At 47.1% G+C, this 22604-nt stretch overlaps 1 protein-coding gene across 4 annotated transcripts in view; it reads right to left on the bottom strand.

Moving 5' to 3' along the window:
• The window catches only part of LOC140481781 (rho-related BTB domain-containing protein 1-like), a 742286-nt gene extending 719967 nt beyond the window's left edge, over positions 1-22319 (bottom strand). For all 4 annotated transcript variants that reach the window (XM_072578316.1, XM_072578319.1, XM_072578321.1 and 1 more), the window contains exon 1: positions 22216-22319. In XM_072578316.1, coding sequence (XP_072434417.1) covers positions 22216-22287 — 72 coding nt within the window. In that variant the 5' untranslated portion in view covers positions 22288-22319. The remainder of the gene's footprint in view (positions 1-22215) is intronic.
• Between the last annotated feature and the right edge of the window lie 285 nt (positions 22320-22604).

The following is a 22604-nucleotide window of genomic DNA, read 5'->3' as shown; positions in this document are numbered from 1 at the left end:
TATTCTCTGGTGTAACTATGTCCCTGTAGCTTCTATCTATCACCCTCTCAGCCTCTCGAATAATCCTCAGTTCATCCAACTCCAGCTCCAGTTCTCTAACTCGTTCGGTGAGGATCAGGATCTGACTGCATTTCCTGCAGGTGAAGTCGGCAGGAGCATCGGTGGTCACCCCTACCTCAAACATCCTGCAGGAGGAACATTCCACTGCTGAACATATTAATCATGATCAAACAGCAGAGCAGACTTGGTGGGCTGAATGTTCTAAAGGTATCTTATGGTTTTCTTTAACTTGCTGCTGCCTTGTAAAAAACACTACAGTCACAAAAAAGATGCAGCGAGTGGCTCCCAACATCAAGACCTCAGAAGACTTCCCACGTGATTCTACCATAGACCTCGCCACAGCTCGCATCATCAAGACCCCTATAAATGTGCAATGATTCAGAGCGGCCGGGGAGTATTATTGCTGCACTTTTAATCCAGAAACCCAGGAATGTCTGGGGACCCAAGTTTGAACTTTGCCACAGCAGATAGTGGAAATTGAATTCAAAAAAGACGTAGTCTGGAATTAACAGAGTCTAATGAAGACCATGAATCCCATGTTGATTGTTGGTAAAACCTAATATACTTGAGGGAAGGAAACTGCTGTCCTTACCTAGTCTGGCCTACATGTGACTCCACACCCACGACAATGTGGTTAACTCTTAATTGTCCTCTGGTCAACTAGGATGGGCAATAAACACTGCCTGGTAAAAACAATGACTGCAGATGCTGGAAACCAGATTTTGGATTAGTGGTGCTGGAAGAGCACAGCAGTTCAGGCAGCATCCAAGGAGCTTCGAAATCGACGTTTCGGGCAAAAGCCCTTCATCAGGAATAAAGGCAGTGAGCCTGAAGCATGGAGAGATAAGCTAGAGGAGGGTGGGGGTGGGGAGAAAGTAGCATAGAGTACAATGGGTGAGTGGGGCAGGGGATGAAGGTGATAGGTCAGGGAGGAGAGGGTGGAGTGGATAGGTGGAAAAGGAGATAGGCAGGTCAGACAAGTCCCAACAAGTCATGGGGACAGTTACTGAGCTGGAAGTTTGGAACTAGGGTGAGGTGGGAGAAGGGGAAATGAGGAAAGTGTTGAAGTCCACATTGATGCCCTGGGGTTGACGTGTTCCGAGGCGGAAGATGAGGCATTCTTCCTCCAGGCGTCTGGTGGTGAGGGAGCGGCGGTGAAGGAGGCCCAGGACCTCCATGTCCTCGGCAGAGTGGGAGGGGGAGTTGAAATGTTGGGCCACGGGACGGTGTGGTTGATTGGTGCAGGTGTCCCGGAGATGTCCCCTAAAGCGCTCTGCTAGGAGGCGCCCAGTCTCCCCAATGTAGAGGAGACCACATCGGGAGCAACGGATACAATAAATGATATTAGTGGATGTGCAGGTGAAACTTTGATGGATGTGGAAGGCTCCTTTAGGGCCTTGGATAGAGGTGAGGGAGGAGGTGTGGGCGCAGGTTTTACAGTTCCTGTGGTGGCAGGGGAAAGTGCCAGGATGGGAGGGTGGGTTGTAGGGGGGCGTGGACCTGACCAGGTAGTCACGGAGGGAACAGTCTTTGCAGAAGGCGGAAAGGGGTGGGGAGGGAAATATATCCCTGGTGGTGGGGTCTGTTTGGAGGTGGCGGAAATGTCGGCGGATGATTTGGTTTATGCGAAGGTTGGGAGGGTGGAAGGTTCCTCAGTGCCTGCCTCCGTAACCAACTCATCCCACACGGACTCCGGACCACCTTTAAACTGGCAGAGTTTGGACCCGAACAGGACCAACAGTACAGATTACAGATTCAAAAACACCAGCAACAGTTCTCCTTCAAGATCCTCCGCTCCACGCTCGCAGCAATGCGCCGGCACCTAACCTCTCTCCAATCAGCCCTACCTCAGCTGAGGGCCACACTCTCTCAGAATTGCAAAGGATCCACTCGGTACTACATCCTCAGGAGAATTCATACTCTCAACAAAGAGTATTTCAATTCCATCTCAAACATCAAAAACTGTAAGTACAACAAACTTTTATCCACCCACCTCCATAACCAGCGCTCCTCAAACATTCCCCTGGCCTCGGAACCTATTCCACCATTAGCCATGCGGCTGGTGCAGCTGCCAGCCCCACACTGATTGATGATGTCACTTCCGCCCCCATCACGGCCACTCCCACAACCACTTCCACCCCTCACAATTCCTCATGCATCACACGTGACATCACTTCCGCCCTTCACATCGTCGCTGATACCACATGCTCAGTGACTTCCGCCACCCCTACTGCCGTGGTCACCACCACTTCCACCCCCACCAGCACCACTCACCTGCATTCTGCTGACACGGCCCCCACAGACCCCACTGTCACTAACCCCACCCCCCAGAACCCCGAGGGGAACACTACCCCTGCTCATGACTCCACCCCCGTTCCCCCCACCATCACACCCACTCCAGTTACAGGTTCCACCCCCACTCCCAGCTCTACACCCACACCAGATCCCAGCTCCCAGCCCTGCCGAGTTTTCACCATCCCCCCAGACATCCCCCTCACTGAGGACGAACAATCAGTCCTCAGCAAAGGACTCACCTTCATCCCCCTCCGTCCACGCATCAATGAATTTAATACACGCCGTGATGTTGGATAATTCTTCCGTCGCCTCCCCCTCCGAGCTTACTTTCACAATCAGGACTCCCGCCCACCTTCCGAGGACCCCTTCGCCCACCTCCAACACACTGCATCCACCTGGACACCCCGTGCTGGCCTATTACCTGCCCTCGACCTCTTCATTTCCAACTGCCGCCGGGACATTAACCGCCTCAACCTGTCGTCCCCCCTCCCCCACTCCAACCTCTCACCCTCACAACGCGCAGCTCTCCAATCCCTCTGCTCCAATCCCAACCTCACCATCAAGCCAGCAGATAAAGGGGGTGCAGTGGTAGTCTGGCGCACTGACCTCTACACCGCTGAAGCCAAACGCCAACTCGAGGACACCTCTTCCTACTGACCCCTCGACCATGACCCCACCCCCCATCACCAAACCATCAGCTCCCAGACCACACAGAACCTCTTCACCTCAGGAGATCTCCCACCCACAGCTTCCAACCTCATAGTCCGGGAACCCCGCACTGCCCGGTTCTACCTCCTTCCCAAGATCCACAAGCCTGACCACCCTGGCCGACCCATTGTCTCAGCATGCTCCTGCCCCACTGAACTCATCTCTACCTACCTCGACACTGTCCTATCCCCCCTAGTCCAGGAACTCCCCACATATGTTCGAGACACCACGCACTCCCTCCGCCTCCTCCAAGACTTCCGTTTCCCTGGCCCCCAACACCTCATCTTCACCATGGATATCCAATCCCTCTACACCTCCATCCGCCATGACCAGGGCCTCCAAGCCCTCCGTTTTTTCCTCTCCAGACGTCCCCAACAGTACCCTTCCACTGACACTCTCATTCGTTTGGCCGAACTGGTCCTCACCCTTAACAATTTCTCCTTTGAATCCTCCCACTTCCTCCAGACCAAAGGGGTAGCCATGGGCACACGTATGGGCCCCAGCTATGCCTGTCTCTTTGTTGGCTATATAGAGCAGTTGATCTTCCGTAATTACACCGGCACCACTCCCCACCTCTTCCTCCGCTACATTGATGGCTGCATTGGCGCCACCTCGTGCTCCCGCGAGGAGGTTGAGGAACTCATCAACTTCACCAACACATTCCACCCTGACCTTAAATTTACCTGGACCATCTCTGACACCTCCCTCCCCTACCTGGACCTCTCCATCTCCATTAATGATGACCGACTTGATACTGACATTTTTTACAAACCCACCGACTCCCACAGCTACCTGGATTACACCTCTTCCCACCCTACCTCCTGCAAAAATGCCATCCCATATTCCCAATTCCTCCGCCTCCGCCGGATCTGCTCCCAGGAGGACCAGTTCCACCACAGAACACACCAGATGGCCTCCTTCTTTAGAGACCGCAATTTCCCTTCCCACGTGGTTAAAGATGCCCTCCAATGCATCTCGTCTACATCCCGCACCTCCGCCCTCAGACCCCACCCCTCCAACCGTAACAAGGACAGAACGCCCCTGGTGCTCACCTTCCACCCTACCAGCCTTCGCATAAACCAAATCATCCGCCGACATTTCCGCCACCTCCAAACAGACCCACCACCAGGGATATATTTCCCTCCCCACCCCTTTCCGCCTTCCGCAAAGACTGTTCCCTCCGTGACTACCTGGTCAGGTCCACGCCCCCAAACAACCCACCCTCCAATCCTGGCACTTTCCCCTGCCACCGCAGGAACTGTAAAACCTGTGCCCACACATCCTCCCTCACCTCTATCCAAGGCCCTAAAGGAGCCTTCCACATCCATCAAAGTTTTACTTGCACATCCACTAATATCATTTATTGTATCCGTTGCTCCCGATGTGGTCTCCTCTACATTGGGGAGACTGGGCGCCTCCTAGCAGAGCGCTTTAGGGAACATCTCCGGGACACCCGCACCAATCAACCAAACCGCCCCATGGCCCAACATTTCAACTCCCCCTCCCACTCTGCCGAGGACATGGAGGTCCTGGGCCTCCTTCACCGCCGCTCCCTCACCACCAGACGCCTGGAGGAAGAACGCCTCATCTTCCGCCTCGGAACACTTCAACCCCAGGGCATCAATGTGGACTTCAACAGTTTCCTCATTTCCCCTTCCCCCACCTCACCCTCGTTCCAAACTTCCAGCTCAGTAACTGTCCCCATGACTTGTCCTTCCTGCCTATCTCCTTTTCCACCTATCCACTCCACCCTCTCCTCCCTGACCTATCACCTTCATCCCCTCCCCCACTCACCCATTGTACTCTATGCTACTTTCTCCCCACCCCCACCCTCCTCTAGCTTATCTCTCCATGCTTCAGGCTCACTGCCTTTATTCCTGATGAAGGGCTTTTGCCCGAAACGTCGATTCCGAAGCTCCTTGGATGCTGCCTGAACTGCTGTGCTCTTCCAGCATCACTAATCCAGAAATAAATACTGCCTAGCCAGTGACACCCACAACCTAGTGAATGAAAACAAAATTCTGACCTGCCTCCTACAAAGTCACATCTTTCTTAGTCCACAAGCAGTACAATATATTAATGCACATAATATTATAATACTAAATGTTCTGTCGAACTAACATATAATTTTCCTGTTTTTATTCCGAATAACCTTTGCGAAAAATGATAACATTCCATTAGCTTTCCTAATTACCTTCTTGAAGCCTCCTTGTACCTTCTCACAACTTACATTTTCACATAGATTAATGTCATCAGCAAATATCACAAACAAAATCAGAAATTGCTGAAAAATCCCAACAGGTCTTTTGAGAGAAAGAAGAGTTAACGTTTCCGATCCAGTGCTTTTTCCAAATTTGAACATCCGTAATTCTTTGGGTTTTTTTTAAGAATCGTACAATCCCAACAGTGCAGAAAGAGGCGATTGCGCCCATCGAGTCTGCACCAACCCTCTGAACAGCATCTCACCCAGACACTCCTACCCTATCCCCATAAGCCTACATTTACCATGGCTAATCCACCTAGTCTGCCCATCTTTGGATTGTGGGAAGAAACAAGAGGCCCGGGGGTTTGGAATCAGGCAGCAAGTCGCCAAAGTGGTGGGATTGAGGGGAAGGTGGATGTTTGGACCTGTCAGAATCATAGGATAGAATCACGACAGTGTGGAAACAGGCCCTTCCACCCAACAAGTCCACACTGACCTTCCGAAGAGTCACCCACCGAGAACCACTTCCCTACACTATTACTCCACATTTACTCCTGATGAATGCCCCTAACCTAAACATCCCTGAACACTATGGGCAATTTAGCAAGATCAATGCACCTGACTTGCACATGTTTGGACTGTGGGAGGAAACCAGCGCACCCAGAAGAAACCCACACAGACACGGTTGATTGTGCAAACTCCACACAGACAGTCGCCCAAGGCTGGAATCGAACCTGGGTCCCTGGCACTGTGAGACTGCAGTGCTAACCACTGAGCCACCATTCTGCCTGAAAGGAAAGACAGGCAGAGACAGATAAATGAACACGATAGTGTTAATAGGCTGAGCATGTTTATTTCAATGCAAGGAATATTATGGGTAAGGCAGACGAGCTGAGAGCCTGGATCAGTACCGTGGGAATATGATGTTGTGGCCAGTACAGAGACTGGGTTGACGGAGGGAGAGGACTTGCTGCTCAACATTCCAGGGTTTTTGTTGTTTTAGATAAGGTAGAGAGGAAAGGAAAAGAGGTGGAGAGGTTTCATTACTAATCAGGGAGAATGTCAGCACCTTCCGAAACCACAACCACCTCCATCTAGAAGGACAAGGCAACAGAAACATGGGAACACCAGCCCCTGCAGATTCCCCTCCAAGCCACTCACCATCCTGAGTTGGATGCTGGAAAAGCACAGCAGATTCAGAGGAGCAGGAAAATCAACATTTTGAGCAAAAGCCCTTCATTTACCCAAAACATCGATTTTCCTGCTCCTCAGATGCTGCCTGACCTGCTGTGCTTTTCCAGCACCACACTAATCTTGACCGATCTGCAGCATCTGCAGTACTCACCTTCACCATCCTGAGTTGGATGTATATCGCTGTTCCTTCACTGTCACTGGGTCAAAATCCTGGAATTCTCTACCTCAGGGCTTTGTGGGTCAACCCACAGCAGGGGAACTGCAGTGGTTCAAGAAGGCAGTTCATGCCTTCTCAAGGGGCAACTAGGGATGGGCAATAAATGAACAATGCCCATGTTGCATAAGTGAATCATTTTAATGCTAAAGAAGCTGTTGCATGGTTTTATGGGTAAAGTAAATAAGATCATAATACTTTAAGTGAGTGGGCAAAGGTCTGACAGATGGAATACAATGTTAGTAAATGTGAAGTCATTCAGTTTGGTAGGGGTAAGAAGGATTATTATTTGAATGGTAAAATTTTGCAGCATGTTGCTGTGCAGAGGAACCTGGGTGTCATTGTACATGAATCACAGAAGGTTGGTCTGTAGGTACAACAGGTAATTAGGAAGACAAATGAAATTTTATCCTTCATTGCTAAAGGGATTGAGTTTAAAAGCAGAGAGGTTATGTTACAGCTGTACAAGGTGCTGGTGAGGCCACACCTGGAGTATTGTGTACAGTTTTGGTCTCCTTGAGAAAGGATGTACTGGCACTGGAGGGGGTACAGAGGAGGTTCACTAGGTTAATTCCAGAGTTGAGGGGGTTGGCTAATGAGGCGAGACTGAGGAGAATGAGACTATTCAGAAGAATGAGGAGGGGGATCTTATAAAAACATATAAAATTATGAAGGGAATGGATAAGATCGAAGTAGAGAGGATGTTTCCACTGGTGAGTGAAACTAGGACAAGAGGGCATAGCCTCAAGGTTAGAGGGAGCAGGTTTAGGACTGAACTGAGAAGGAACTTCTTCACCAGAGGGTTGTTAATCTAAGGAATTCCCTGCCCAGGGAAGTAGTTGACGCTACTTCAGTTAAACATTTTTAAAGCTAAGATTTGTTGTTAAAAAAAATCTAAGAATTAAGAGATACAGTGAGAGTGTGGGTAAGTGGAGCTGAGTCCATTGAAAGATCAGCCATGATCTCATTGAAGACCTGCTGTGCTTTTCCAACACCACACTCTCGACTGAACTATTCCAGTGGCCAGAGAATTGTAATTCCAGCGTCGATGGGAGCTGTGTATAGGGACCTTGTGAAATTACCTATTGTAGCAGACTCTGCTGGCACTACCCAGGGAACTGAAGATTCAGCTTGGGAATTCCTTTATTCCTGGGGGCCCTCAAAATCTCCATATAAATTGAACACTTTCGAGGGTTCCTATGAAATTAAGTAAATAACGAGGATCGTATATAGAATCATACAATAAAGAGGCCCTTTGGCCCATCATGTCTCTATGCCAAAAATATACTGGTACCTCAACAAGTATGACTTTCCCACCCTGTAGAGTCATAGGGATATACAGCAGGAAACAGACTCTTCAGTCCAACCCATCCATGCCAACCAGATATCCCAATCTAATCTAGTCCCATTTGCCAGCATTTGGCCCATATCCTTCCTATTCATATACCCATCCAGATACCTTCTAAATGTTGTAATTGTACCAGCCTCGACCACTTCCTCTGGCAGCTCATTCCATACACGTACCACCCTCTGTGTGAAAACGTTGCCCCTAAGGTCTCTCTTATATCTTTCCCCTCTCACCCTAAACCTATGCCCTCTGCCTCGAGTTCTTGACTCCCCCATCCCAGGGAAAAGACTTTGTCCATTTATCCTATCCATGCCCCTCATGATTTTATAAATCTCGATAAGGTTACCCCTCAGCCTCCGATGCTCCAGGGAAAACAGCCCCAGCCTGTTCAGCCTCTCCCTGTAGCTCAAACCCTCCAACCCTGGCAATATTCTTGTAAATCTTTTCTGAACCCTTTCAAGTTTCACAACATCTTCCCAATAGGAAGGAGACCAGAACTGCACGCAATATTCCAACAGTGGCCTAACCATTGTCCTGTACAGCCGCAACATGACCTCCCAACTCCTGTACTCAATGCTCTGACCAATAAAGGAAAGGAAAGCAAACCAAACACCTTCTTCACTATCCTACCTACTTCACGTTCAAGGAGCTATGAACCTGCACTCCAAGGTCTCTTTGTTCAGCAACACTCCCTAGGACCTTACCATTAAGTGCATATGTCCCGCTAAGTTTTGCTTTCCCAAAATGCAGCACCTCGCATTTGTCTGAATTAAACTCCATCTGCCACTTCTCAGCCCATTGGCCCATCTTGTCAAGACCCTGTTGTAATCTGTTGTAATCTTTGCTGTCCACTACACCTCCAATTTTGGTGTCATCTGCAAACGTACTAACTGTACCTCTTATGCTCACATCCAAATTATTTATATAAATGATGAAAAGTAGAGGACCCAGCACTGATCCTTGTGGCACTCCAATGGTCACAAGCCTCCAGTCTGAAAAACAACCCTCTACCACCAGTCTCTGTCTTCTACCTTTGAGCCAGTTCTGTATCCAAATGGCTAGTTCTCCCTGTATTCCATGTGATCTATCCTTGCTAACCAGTCTCCCATGAGGATCCCTGTCGAATACCTTACTGAAGTCCATATAGATCACGTTAACCACTCTGCCCTCATCAATCGTCTTTGTTACTTCTTCATAAAACTCAATCAAGTTTGTGAGACATGATTTCCCACGCATAAAAGCCATGCTGACTATCCCTAATCAGTCCTTGCCTTTTCAAATACATGTACATCCTGTCCCTCAGGATTTCCTCCAACAACTTGCCCACCACCAAGGTCAGGCTCACCGGTCTATAGTTCCCTGGCTTGTCTTTACCACCCTTCTTAAACAGTGGCACCACGTTAGCCAACCTCCAGTCTTCTGGCAACTCACCTGTGACTATCGATGATACAAATATCTCAGCAAGAGGCCCAGCAATCACTTCTCTCGTTTCCCACAGAGTTCTCGGGTTCACCTGATCAGGTCCTGGGGATCTATCCACCTTTACTCATTTTAAGACATCCAGCACCTCCTCCTCAGTCATCTCAACGGAGTTCAAGATGTCACCGCCTATTTCCTCACATTCTGTATCTTCCATGTCCTGCTCCACAGTAAACACTGATGCAAAATACTTGTTTAGTATCTCCCCTATCTCCTGCAGTTCCATACACAGGCTGCCTTGCTGATCTTCGAGGGGCCCTATTCTCGCCCTAGTTACCCTTTTGTCCTTAATGTATTTATAAAATTCCTTTGGATTCTCCTTCACCCTATTTGCCAAAACTATCTCATGTCCCTTTTTGCCCTCTTGTTTTCCCTCTTAAGTATACTCCTACTGCCTTTATACTGTTCAAAGAATTCACTCGATCTCTGTTATCTATTTCTGATATATGTTTCTTTCTTTTCCTTAACCAAAACCTCAATTTCTCTAGTCATCCAGCATTCCCTATACCTCCCAACCTATCCTTTCACCCAACAGGAATACACAGTCCCTGGACTCTCGTTATCTCATTTTTGAAGGCTTCCCATTTTCCAACTGTACCTTTACCCGTAAACATCTGCTTCAATTATCCTCCCAGCAGTGCACTTCACACTCCACAACTCTGGGTGAAAAGAAGTTTCCTTAAATCACCTCTAAATATTCTGCCTTTCACTTTAAGACTGTATCCCTTTGTTATTGGCCTTTTCACGAAGGAAAAGAGCTGTTTTCTATTCAGTCTGTCTGTGCTGCTCATAATTTTATCATCTCAATCAGGTCCCCTCTCACCTTTCACTAAACCAACTTGATCTTCTCCAGCTTACTCAGGAAATGTGAAACTCTTAAATACATCCTCAAACTCCTGAGTAAATATTCAACAGATCCCATATTTAGAACAAAGAACATAGAAAAGTACAGCACATAACAGGCCCTTTGGCCAGTGATGTTGTGCTGAGGATTAATCCTAATGTAAAATAAAATAACTTAACCTACATGCCCCTCAATTCACTTTGATCCATGTGCATGTCCAGCACATGGATAGCAGAGGGCTGTGAATCTGAGGAATTCTCTGCACAGGAAGGTAGTTGAGGCTACCTCTTGAATGTTTTTAAAGCTAAGATAGATTTTCTTTTAACAATAAAGGAATTAAGGAATATGGTGAGAGGGCAGATAAGTGGATCTGAGTCCACAAAAAGATCAGCCATGATCGTATTGAATGGCAGAGCAGGCAGGAAGGGCCAAATGGTCTATTCCTGCTCCTGGTTCTGATGTTCTTATGTAAACTCCAGTGAGTAGAGTCCCAACCTGTTATATGTTTTGTCACAAGACAATCCTTCGATACCGCTGATGGTCCGAGTAAACCTTCTCTGAATTGCCTCCAATGAACTGTCTTTCCTTAAATAAGGGGTCCAAATGCTCACAGATGTGCTCTCTCCAGCACGTTGCACAGTTACAGTAAGATTTCCCTATATCCCTGACAACTATATCTGCAGCTCCTCTCAGACCACATGGATTGGCTGGAGCGGCAGGAAGACTGACAAGCAAGCAGGTGGTGGAAAGGTCATGTAAATGAGTTTCAGTGATGTGACCAAACCAAAGTTGAGGCAGATCTATGGGTGATCACCAGGAGCAGTAGGCAGCCAGGGGAAAGAGAGCCCTGTGGCTATCCCATTCCGTAAGGGGTCTGCCGTTTTGGATCCTGTTAGGGGGTGGCTGCCTATTGGGGATGGTGGCAGTGGGAGTCAGAACAGTGGTACAATAGCTGGTTCTGCTATACAGCAGGGAGTATCAAAGTGCAGGTGAGCAGTAGACTGTGTAGTCAGGTCACAGATAGGCATTACCCTGACCACAAAATGCTTCCTCCCTTGTGCCAGGGTTAAGGATGTCTCTGAACGTAACACAGGGTATTCTCAACGGGAGAGGGTCAACAGTCAGAGTTCGTACTCCATACTAGTACTAATGATATGGTGACAGGTGGAAAGGTTAAGGGGGATACTTCGGAGCAGCGAGAGGCGGGAGCCGGGAGGAGGTGACGTTGGTGTGAGGTGATTGTTGGGAAGGTCAGTAAATATATTTAAACTTCTTACCTTCAGGCCAGCAAGGGAAGAGCGAGGAAAGGACTTCTGGGAAGGGTAAGTAGAACAGTTTATATTTGCGTGGTGAAGTGCCAGAAGACTGGAGGTTTCCACGTGAGTGGTAAGGACAAGTCAGGGAACTGTACACCTGTGAATCTGACCTCAGTGGTGGGCAAGTTGGAGGGAATCCTGAGGGACAGGATGTCCATATATTTGGAAAGGCAAGGACTGATTAGGGATAGTCAACATGGCTTTGTGCGTGGGAAATCATGTCTCAGAAACTTGATTGAGTTTTTTGATGAAGTAACAAAGATGATTGATGGGGGCAGAGCAGTGGATGTGATCTATATGGACTCCAGTAAGGCGTTCGACGAGTTCCCCATGGGAGACTGATTAGCAAGGTGAGATCTCACGGAGTACAGGGAGAACTAGCCATTTGGATACAGAACTGGCTCAAAGGTCGAAGACAGAGGGTGGTGGTGGAGGGTTGCTTTTCAGACTGGAGGCCTGTGACCAGTGGAGTGCCACAAGGATCGGTGCTGGGCCCTCTCCTTTTCATCATTTATATAAATAATTTGGATGTGAGCATAAGAGGTACAGTTAGTAAGTTTGCAGATGACACCAAAATTGGAGGTGTAGTGGGCAGCGAGGAAGGTTAGCTCAGATTACAACAGGGTCTTGACAAGATGGGCCAATGGGCTGAAAAGTGGCAGATGGAGTTTAATTCAGACAAATGTGAGGTGCTGCATTTTGGGAAAGCAAAACTTAGCGGGACATATGCACTTAATGGTAAGGTCCTAGGGAGTGTTGCTGAACAAGGAGACCTTGGAGTGCAGGTTCATAGCTCCTTGAAAGTGGAGTCGCAGGTAGATAGGATAGTGAAGAATGTGTTTGGTATGCTTTCCTTTAATGGTCAGAGTTGGGAGGAGTTGGGAGGTCATGTTGCGGCTGTACAGGACATTAGTTAGGCCACTTTTGGAATATTGCGTGCAATTCTGGTCTCCTTCCTATTGGAAAGATGTTGTAAAACTTGAAAGGGTTCAGAAAAGATTTACAAGGATGTTGCCAGGGTTGGAGGATCTGAGCTACAGGGAGAGGCTGAACAGGCTGGGGCTGTTTTCCCTGGGGCGTCGGAGGCTGATGGGTGACCTTATAGAGGTTTACAAAATTATGAGGGGCATGGATAGGATAAATAGACAAAGTCTTTTTCCTGGGGTGGGGGAGTCCAGAACTAGAGGGCATAGGTTTAGGGTGAGAGGGGAAAGATATAAAAGAGACTTAGGGGCAACATTTTCACTCAGAGGGTGGTATGTGTATGGAATGAGCTGCCAGGAGGAAATGGTGGAGGCTGGTACAATTGCAACATTTAAGAGGCATTTGGATGGGTATATGAATAGGAAGGGTTTGGAGGAATATGGGACGTGTGCTGGGAGGTGGGACCAGATTGGGTTTGGATATCTGGTCAGCATGGATTGGTTGGACCAAAGGGTCTGTTTCCATGCTGTACATCTAGAACATAGAACATAGAACAGAACAGGCCCTTCAGCCCACAATGTTGTGCCGACCATTGATCCTCATGTGAGGTAAACCTAATGTACGAACTCTAAAATTTCTGTGACCATATGTATGTCCAGGAGTCTCTTAAATGTCCCCAATGACCTTGTTTCCACAACTGCTGCTCGCAACGCAGTCCATGCTCTCACAACTCTCTGTGTAAAGAACCCGCCTCTGACATCCCCTCTATACTTTCCTCCAACCAGCTTAAAACTAAAACTATGACCCCTCATGTTAACAACTTCTACCCCTGGAAAAAAGTCTCTGGCTATCGACTCTATCTATGCCTCTCATTATCTTGTATACCTCAATTAGGTCCCCTCTCTTCCTTCTTTTTTCCAATGAAAAAAGTCCGAGCTCAGTCAACCTCTCTTCATAAGGTAAGCCCTCCAGTTCACGCAGCATCCTGGTAATCCTTCCCTGAACCCTCTCCAAAGCATCCACATCTTTCCTATAATATGGCGACCAGAACTGGACACAGTATTCCAAGTGCGGTCTAACCAAAGTTTTATAGAGCTGCAACAAGATCTCACAACTCTTAAACTCAATCCCCCTGTTAATGAAAGCCAAAACACAATATGCTTTCTTAACAAACATGTCCACTTGGGTGGCCATTTTAAGGGATCTATGTACCTGCGCCCCAACATCCCTCTGTTCCTCCACACTACCAAGAATCCTATCCTTAATCCTGTACTCAGCTTTCAACTTCGACCTTCCAAAATGCATCACCTCGCATTTATCCAGGTTAAACTCCATCTGCCACCTCTCAGCCCATCTCTGCATCCTGTCAATGTCCCGCTGCAGCCTACAACAGCCTACATACTGTCAACAACACCTCCAACCTTTGTGTCATCTGCAAACTTGCTGACCCATCCTTCAATCCCCCTCATCCAAGTCATTAATAAAAATTACAAACAGTAGAGGCCCAAGGACAGAGCCCTGTGGAACACCCCTCACCACAGACTTCCAGGCAGAATACTTTCCTTCCAATACCACTCGCTGTCTTCTATTGGCCAGCCAATTCTGTATCCAGACAGCTAAATTTCCCTGTATCCCATTCCTCCTGACCTTCTGAATGAGCCTACCATGGGGAACCTTATCAAATGCCTTGCTGAAGTCCACATACACCACATCTACCACTCGATCCTCATCAACTTGTCTAGTAACATTCTCAAAGAACTCAATGAGATTTGTGAGGCATGACCTGCCCCTCACAAAGCCGTGTTGACTGCATTTAATCAAGCCATGCTCTTCCAGATGGTCATAAATCCTATCCCTCAGAATCCTTTCTAACACCTTGCAGACGACAGACGTGAGGCTTACTGGTCTGTAATTGCGGGGGATTTCCCTATATCCTTTCTTGAAGAGAGGAATTACATTTGCCTCTCTTCAGCCCTCAGGTACGACTCCGGTGAAGAGCGAGGATGCAAAGATCTTCTCTATGACTCTATTACTCTATGTTAGAAACACTTTGAGACACAAAGAGAAATGGAGGTTGGAGAGCTTTTATAGAGTCATACAGCATGGAAACAGACTCTTCTCTTCAAATGTCTAGCTGAGAGTGGTGCTGGAAAAGCACAGCAGGTTAGGCAGCATCCAAGAAGCAGGAAAATCGCCTTTTTGCCCAAAACGTTGATTTTCCTGCTCCTCGGATCTCCCTGACCTGCTGTGCTTTTCCAGCACCACTCTAATTTAGACTCTGATTTCCAGCATCTGCAGTCCTCACTTTTGCCTCTTCTTTTCAAATGCCAATCAATGCAAACTCAATTGTTAAATTTATATCTGAGGTACACAAATATTTGTTAAACAAGAGTATCAGGGGATATGGGGCCAAGGCAGGTATATGGAATGCGCTAACTTTTATTGAAGAACGGAGGAGGGTCAAGGTGCTGATTGGCCAACTCCTGTTTCCATGTCATTCTCCAAATGCTTAGAAATAAGAACCAACATACCATCTGCCTCCCTGATTACCTACTACCTTGTGCTAGCTTTCTGTGTTTTATGCACAAGTTCCCCCAAATCCCTTTGTGTTGCAGCTTTCTGCAGTTTTTCTCCACTTAATAATATTCTATTTTGTTCTTCATTCCAAAATGGACAACTTTGCATTTTCCAACTTGTCAACACTTTGCCCGCTTACTTAACCTTTCAATATATCTCTGCAAACTGTTTTCCACCTATTTTATATATATATAAAACCTGAAAAAAAAAGAACCCCTTATCCCCACTTGCCATTTCCTGCACGTGAGCCAATTCTCTATCCATGCCAATATACTCCCTCTAACACCACGGGCTCTTGTCTTACTGCTTAAGCTATTGTGAAGTACTTTGTTGAACACCTTCTAGAAGTCCAAATACAACACATCTACTGGTTTCTCTCTATCCACTCTGGTTGAGACTTCTTCAAAAAAGCTTGAATACCTTAGTCAGATAGAATTTTCCTTTAATAAAGCCATGCTGATTCTGCTTGATTAGATTGTGATTTCTTTAGATTAGATTAGATTCTCTACAGTGTGGAAACAGGCCCTTCGGCCCAACGAGTCCACACCGCCCCTCCGAAGAGTAACCCACCCAAACCCATTCCCCTACTATATTTAGAGCTGAAAATGTGTTGCTGGAAAAGCGCAGGTCAGGCAGCATCCAAGGAGCAGGACAATTGATGTTATTATTTGCCTTTAGCCTTATTTAAGTTTGTCTAAAATTACTTATCTAATGATGGTGATGGGAATTAATTTCGCTGCTCCCCCCCCCCCCACCACCACCACCACCATCACCATATACTTTAGTATTAATGGCATGTTCAAGTTATCTTTCACTATAAAGACTGATGCAAAATATATGTTTAACTCCTCCGTTATTTCCTTGTTCCCTATAACCGTCTCCCCACATTCATTTTCTCATGGGCCTACTCATTTTCTCATGAGAACGAGGGTAGGTCCGATCAAGGACAGTAGTGGGAGACTGTGTATTGAGTCGGAAGAGATAGGAGAGGTCTTGAACAAGTACTTCTCTTCAGTATTTACGAACGAGAGTGACCGTATTGTTGAAGAGGAGAGTGTGAAACGGACTGGTAAGCTAAAAGAGATACCTGTTAGGAAGGAAGATGTGTTGGACATTTTGAACAACTTGAGGATAGACAAGTCCCCCGGGCCTGACGGGATATATCCTAGGATTATGTGGGAAGCAAGAGAGGAAATTGCAGTACCGTTGGCAATGATCTTCTCGTCTTCACTGGCAACGGGGGTGGTACCAGGGGACTGGAGAGTAGCGAATGTTGTGCCCCTGTTCAAAAAAGGGAATAGGGATAACCCTGGGAATTACAGGCCAGTTAGTCTTACTTCTGTGGTAGGCAAAGTAATGGAAAGGGTAGTGAGGGATAGGATTTATGAGTATCTGTAAAGACACTGCTTGATTAGGGACAGCCAGCACGGATTTGTGAAGGGTAGGTCTTGCCTTATAAGTCTTATTGAATTCTTCGAGGAGGTGACCAAGCATGTGGATGAGGGTAGAGCAGTGGATGTAGTATACATGGATTTTAGTCAGGCATTTGATAAGGTTCCCCATGGTAGACTTATGCGGAAAGTCAGGAGGCATGGGATAGAGGGAAATTTGGCCAATTGGATAGAAAACTGGCTAACCGGTCGAAGTCAGAGAGTGGTAGTAGATGGTAAATATTCAGCATGGAGTCCAGTTACAAGTGGAGTTCCGCAGGGATCAGTTCTGGGTCCTCTGCTGTTTGTAATTTTTATTAATGACTTAGATGAGGGAGTCGAAGGGTGGGTCAGTAAATTTGCAGATGATACAAAGATAGGTGGAGTTGTGGACAGTGAGGAGGGCTGTTGTCAGCTGCAGAGGGACTTAGATATGATGCAGAGCTGGGCTGAGGAGTGGCAGATGGAGTTCAACCCTGCCAAGTGTGAGGTTGTCCATTTTGGAAGAACAAATAAGAATGCGGAATACAGGGTTAATGGTAGGGTTCTTAGTCAGGTGGAGGAACAGAGGGATCTTGGGGTCTATGTACATAGATCTTTGAAGGTTGCCACTCAGGTGGATAGAGTTTGTAAGAAGGCCTATGGTGTATTATCGTTCATTAGCAGAGGGATTGAATTCAAGAGTCGTGAAGTGATGTTGCAGCTGAACAGGACTTTGGTTAGGCCACAGTTGGAGTACTGTGTGCAGTTCTGGTCGCCTCACTTTAGGAAAGATGTGGAAGCTTTGGAGAGGGTGCAGAGAAGATTTACCAGGATGTTGCCTGGAATGGAGAGTAGGTCGTACGAGGATAGGTTGAGAGTTCTCGGCCTTTTCTCGTTGGAACGGCGAAGGATGAGGGGTGACTTGATAGAGGTTTATAAGATGATCAGGGGAATAGATAGAGTAGACAGTCAGAAACTTTTTCCCCGGGTACAACAGAGTGTTACAAGGGGACATAAATTTAAGGTGAAGGGTGGAAGGTATAGGGGAGATGTCAGGGGTGGGTTCTTTACCCAGAGAGTGGTGGGGGCATGGAATGCGCTGCCCGTGGGAGTGGTAGAGTCAGAATCATTGGCGACCTTTAAGCGGCATTTGGATAGGTACATGGATGGGTGCTTAATCTAGGTTAGAAGTTCGGCACAACATCGTGGGCCAAAGGGCCTGTTCTGTGCTGTATTGTTCTATGTTCTATGTTCTATGATTACTTTGACCACTCTCTTCCCTTCAATACCGAAAGAGGCCCTTATTGTCAGTTTTTCCTTCCTAGTTTTCTCTTGTAGTTTGTTTTCTCTCTCTTATATTTTTAATCCTCTTTTGCTAAACTGAATTTATCCCAGCCTTCCTTATGTGCTTTCTCTTTCAACTTAATATGCTCCTGAACTTCCTTGGTTAGATATGGCTTGTTTATCCCTCTCTTAGAATCTTTCCTCCTTCTTGGCAAGTGTTTTTGTTGAGAGTCATGAATTACCTCCTTAAGTACCTGTCTAACTGTCATTCTTGCTTATTGTTATTCTTGCTAAGCTATCAGGTCAATTCACTTTATTTCATTGCAATTCTCTTTAAGTTAACCACAGTTCTTTCCAACCTGTGCTTCTCGCTCTCAAACTGATTAAATTCTATCATATTATGATCATTACTTCACAGGGGATCTGAGATCATTTATTAAACTGCCTCATTTCAGGTTATTCTGCCATAACATATGTTTCGTTCACATGAATTTGCCGTAATGCAATTGACAAATTGGGGACACTGTTTCTAAAGCACAAACTTTTAAAATGTGTGTTGGCAGAAACATGATTATGTTGTCAACACTTTAAGGTTGCTTCTAGAGGGGGATTTTCTACAACACAGGGTTGCACAAGAACGCAATCATCACCTTATATAAGAACTACCTGCATTCATTATCAGATTTGATATTGTCTGCTTTTTTGTTGGCCCCATACCACATTGCTTTAGGAAATTATCCCTAATGCACTCTATAAATTCTTTGTTGTAGCTACTCTTTCCCATTTGATTGACCTAATCCACATGAAGTTTAAAGCCATTTGTAATAATTGCTCGACTGTTTTTACATGCTTTGATTATTTGTTGAGTTACAACAAACTTTATTTTAATAGACAGTCTATAAACCAGCTCACTCAATAAACCGGCAAAAATTATATCCCTCAAATACTGAACATTTACTGTGTTATCATTATCTCAAGTAGTCAGTTGAGGATGTAAGTGAGAAGGCTCCCTATGTGAAGAGCCTAGCTATAATGAAGCAGCCAGAAATGAACACAATATTCCAAATGTGGTCTAACCAGGGCTCTATAGAGCTGCAACAAAACCTCGCGGCTCTTAAACTCAATCCCCCTGTGAATGAAAGCCAACACACCATACACCTTCTTAACAACCCTATCAACTTGGTTGGCAACTTTGAGGGATCTATGGACATGAACCCTAAGATCCCTCTGATCCTCCACACAGCCAAGAATCTTACCTTTAACCCTGTATTCTGCACTCAAATTCAAGCTTCCAAAATGAATCACTTCATACTTTTCCAGGTTGAACTCCATCTGCCACTTCTCAGCCCAGTTCTGCATCCTGTCAATGTCCCATTGCAACCTACAACAGCCCTCCACACTATCTACCACACCATCAACCTTCATGTCATTGGTAAACTTACTAATCCACCCTTCCACTTCCACATCCAAGTCATTAATAAAAATCATAAAGAGCAGAGGTCCCAGAACAGGTCCCTGCAGAACAACAACAGTCACCAAGCTCCAGGCTGAATACTTTCCATCTATTACCACCCTCTGTCTTCTATGTGCCAGCCAATTCTGTATCAGGTTTCCCTGTATCCCATGCTTCCTTACTTTCTGAATTAGCCTACCATGGGAACCTTATCAAATGCTTTGCTAAAGTCCATGTATACCACATCCACTGCACTACCTTCACCAACCTGTTTTGTCACATCCTTAAAGAATTCAATAAGGTTTGTGAGGCATGAACTGCCCCTGACAAAGTCATGATTTGGAGGTGCTAGTGCTGGACTGGGGTAGACCAAGTTAAAAATTGCACAATACCGGGTTATAGCCACCGTCCAATCATTTAGTACTACTCCAGTGGACATGAGGACATAAAGATCATTGCCAAAAGGTGCAATCTCTTCCCCAGCTCCCCATAATAACCCACAGTATGTCTCGTCTGGTCCAGGGGACTTATCTATCCTTATGATTTTCAAACTTTACTACACATCCTCCTTCTTTACATCAACCTGTTTAAGCATATCAGTCCATTTCACACTGTCCTCAGAAACATCAATGTCCCTCTGAGTAATGAATACTGAGACAAAGTATTCATTAACGACCTCCTCTACCTCCTCCGACTCCAGGCACAAGTTCCCTCCACTATCCCTGATCACCCTAACCTCACTCTGGACATCCTCTTGTTCCTCACATAAGTGTAGTATGCCTTGCGCCTTAATCCTATTCACCAAGGCTTTTTCATGTCCCCTTCTAGCTCTCCTAAGTCAATGTTTAGTTCCTTCCTGGCTTCTTTGTAACCCTGTAAAGCCCTGTCTGATCCTCGCTTCCTCAACCTTAAGCTTAAACTTCCTTCTTCCTCTTGACCAGATGTTTCACATCTCTTGTTACCCAAGGTTCCTTCACCCTACCATTCCATCCTTGCCTCAGTGGAACAAAACATATCCAGCTCTCACAGCAAGTGCTCCCTAAACAACCTCCACATTTCTGTCACGCATTTCCCTGAGAACATCTGTTCCCAATTTATGCTGAACAGTTCCTGCCTAATAGCATTGTAATCCCCCATCCCCCAATTAATTACTTTCCCATACTGTCTGCTCCTATCCCTCTCCATAAGTATTGTAAAGGTCATAGATTTGTGATCACTTTAACCGAAATGCTCTCCCACCAAGAGATCTGACACCTGGCATGGTTTGTTGCCAAGCACCAAATCCAATATGGCCTAGCCCCAATCAGCCTATCTACATATTGTGTCAGCAATCATTCCTGGACACACCTGACAAAAGCTGCTCAATCCAAACTATTTGCGCTAAGGAGGTTCCAATCAATATTCCTTCCAATCAAGGGAAGTTGAACATTTACAGATTCTGTCCCTTTTTATTAGATTAGATTAAGTTTAATTACAGTGTGGAAACAGGCCCTTCAGCCCAACAAGTCCACACTGATCCTCCGAAGAGCAACCCACCTAGACCCATTCCCCTACATTTACCCCTGACTAATGCACCGAACACTACAGGCAATTTAGCATGGCCAATTCACCCAACCTGCACATCTTTGGACTGTGGGAGGAAACCGGAGCAAACCCACGCAGACACGGGGACAATGTGCAAACTCCACACAGTCAGTCGCCTGAGGTGGGAATTGAACCTGGGTCTCTGGCGCTGTGAGGCAGCAGTGCTAACCACTGTGCCACCGTGCCGCCCGTTTTCTGGTAACAACTAGCCCATTACTAATCTACGCTACTATCTTATCTTTTATCTATGATTTTCCAATTTTCCAAGCAACTGACCGCTCCCCCCACTCCCACAAACTAGCCCCTTCCCAAATAATGGTGCCAATGTCTACCAAATTCAAACCTATTTCTCCCCCATCATTAAGCCAGCTGTTATCTCCTTTATCTTGTTAACCCTGTGCCAGTTAACTCATGTCCTCGGTCATAATCCAGAGATTTATACCTTTATGGTTCTACTTTTTTAGAAAGCTCTTAACAACTCATATTCCATCAACGGAACCTCTTTCTACCTATATCACTGATTCCTATTTCCTGTTCCTGGTCCCTGTCTTCATTCCTGTTGCCGGTCCCTATCCCCATTCCCTGTCCCTTTTCCCATTCCCAGTCCCTGTTCCTGGTCCCTATCCCCCTTGTTCCTGTTCCTGGTACCTATCCCCATCACCATTCCCGGTCCCTGTTCCCATTCCCTGAACCTGTCTCCGTTCCCTGTCCCTGGTTCTCATTCCCCATCCACATTCCTGGTCCGGTCCCTATCCTTATCCCTGATCCCTATCACTATCCCTGTTCCCAGTGCCGGTCGCCATTCCCTGTCCTCATTTCTGGTCCCAGTCCCTATCCCTGACCCTGTTCCCAGTCCATATTCCTATCCCTAGTTCCGGTTCCTATCCCTATCCCTGGTCTTGGTCCCTATCCCCTTTCCTGGTCCATGTTCCCAGTCCCCATCCCTATCCCTGTTTTCATTTCCCATTCATATCCCTGGTCCCGGTCCCTATCTCTATTCCTGTTCCTGGTCCCTGTCCCCTTTCCCGGTCCCTGTTCCCAGTTCCCATCTCTATCCCTGTTCCTGTTCCCGGTCCCTATCGCTATTCTTGTTCCTGGTCCCAGTCCCCTTTCCCAGTCAATGTTCCCATTCCTGTCTCTACCTCCTTTCCCTGTCCCTAGTGTCTGTCCCAGGTCTTTATGGTGGATCCCTGGCTTTACTGGATCCCAGTCCTGGTTTTACCCACATATTCCGAGGATTTGGGATTTCACCATCAAGTTTATCATCAACAACTACAGGAAACACCGGGCCAGGCAGGGATCCAGGGATCCTCTTCTTACCTGGAGACTCAGAGCGATCTGGCGAATGTAAATCAGGTTTAGATCCTCCAAGATCCGGATTCTCTCGTCCATTCCAGCTGCTTCCCCAGAGGAGACCCCTGTTCCCGGACACTGCCACCCCCCCCCTCCGGCTCCTCGCCCAGATCCCGGACCCTGCTCCTGCCCCCAAACACTGTCCCTCGGACCCCGACCCCGGACACTGCCCCCGGACCCTGCCCCCAAACACTGCCCCCGGACCCCGGACCCTGCCCCAAACACTGTCCCTCGGACCCTTCCCCCCGGACCCCGGACCCCGGACCCTGCCCCCAAACACTGTCCCTCGGACCCCGACCCCGGACCCTTCCCCCCGGACCCCGGACCCTTCCCCCCGGACCCCGGACCCTGCCCCC

This window comes from Chiloscyllium punctatum, chromosome 1 (assembly GCF_047496795.1).
Source record: "Chiloscyllium punctatum isolate Juve2018m chromosome 1, sChiPun1.3, whole genome shotgun sequence".
NCBI classification, from domain to species: Eukaryota; Metazoa; Chordata; class Chondrichthyes; order Orectolobiformes; family Hemiscylliidae; genus Chiloscyllium; species Chiloscyllium punctatum.
This window is presented reverse-complemented; position numbering and strand designations above follow the sequence as displayed.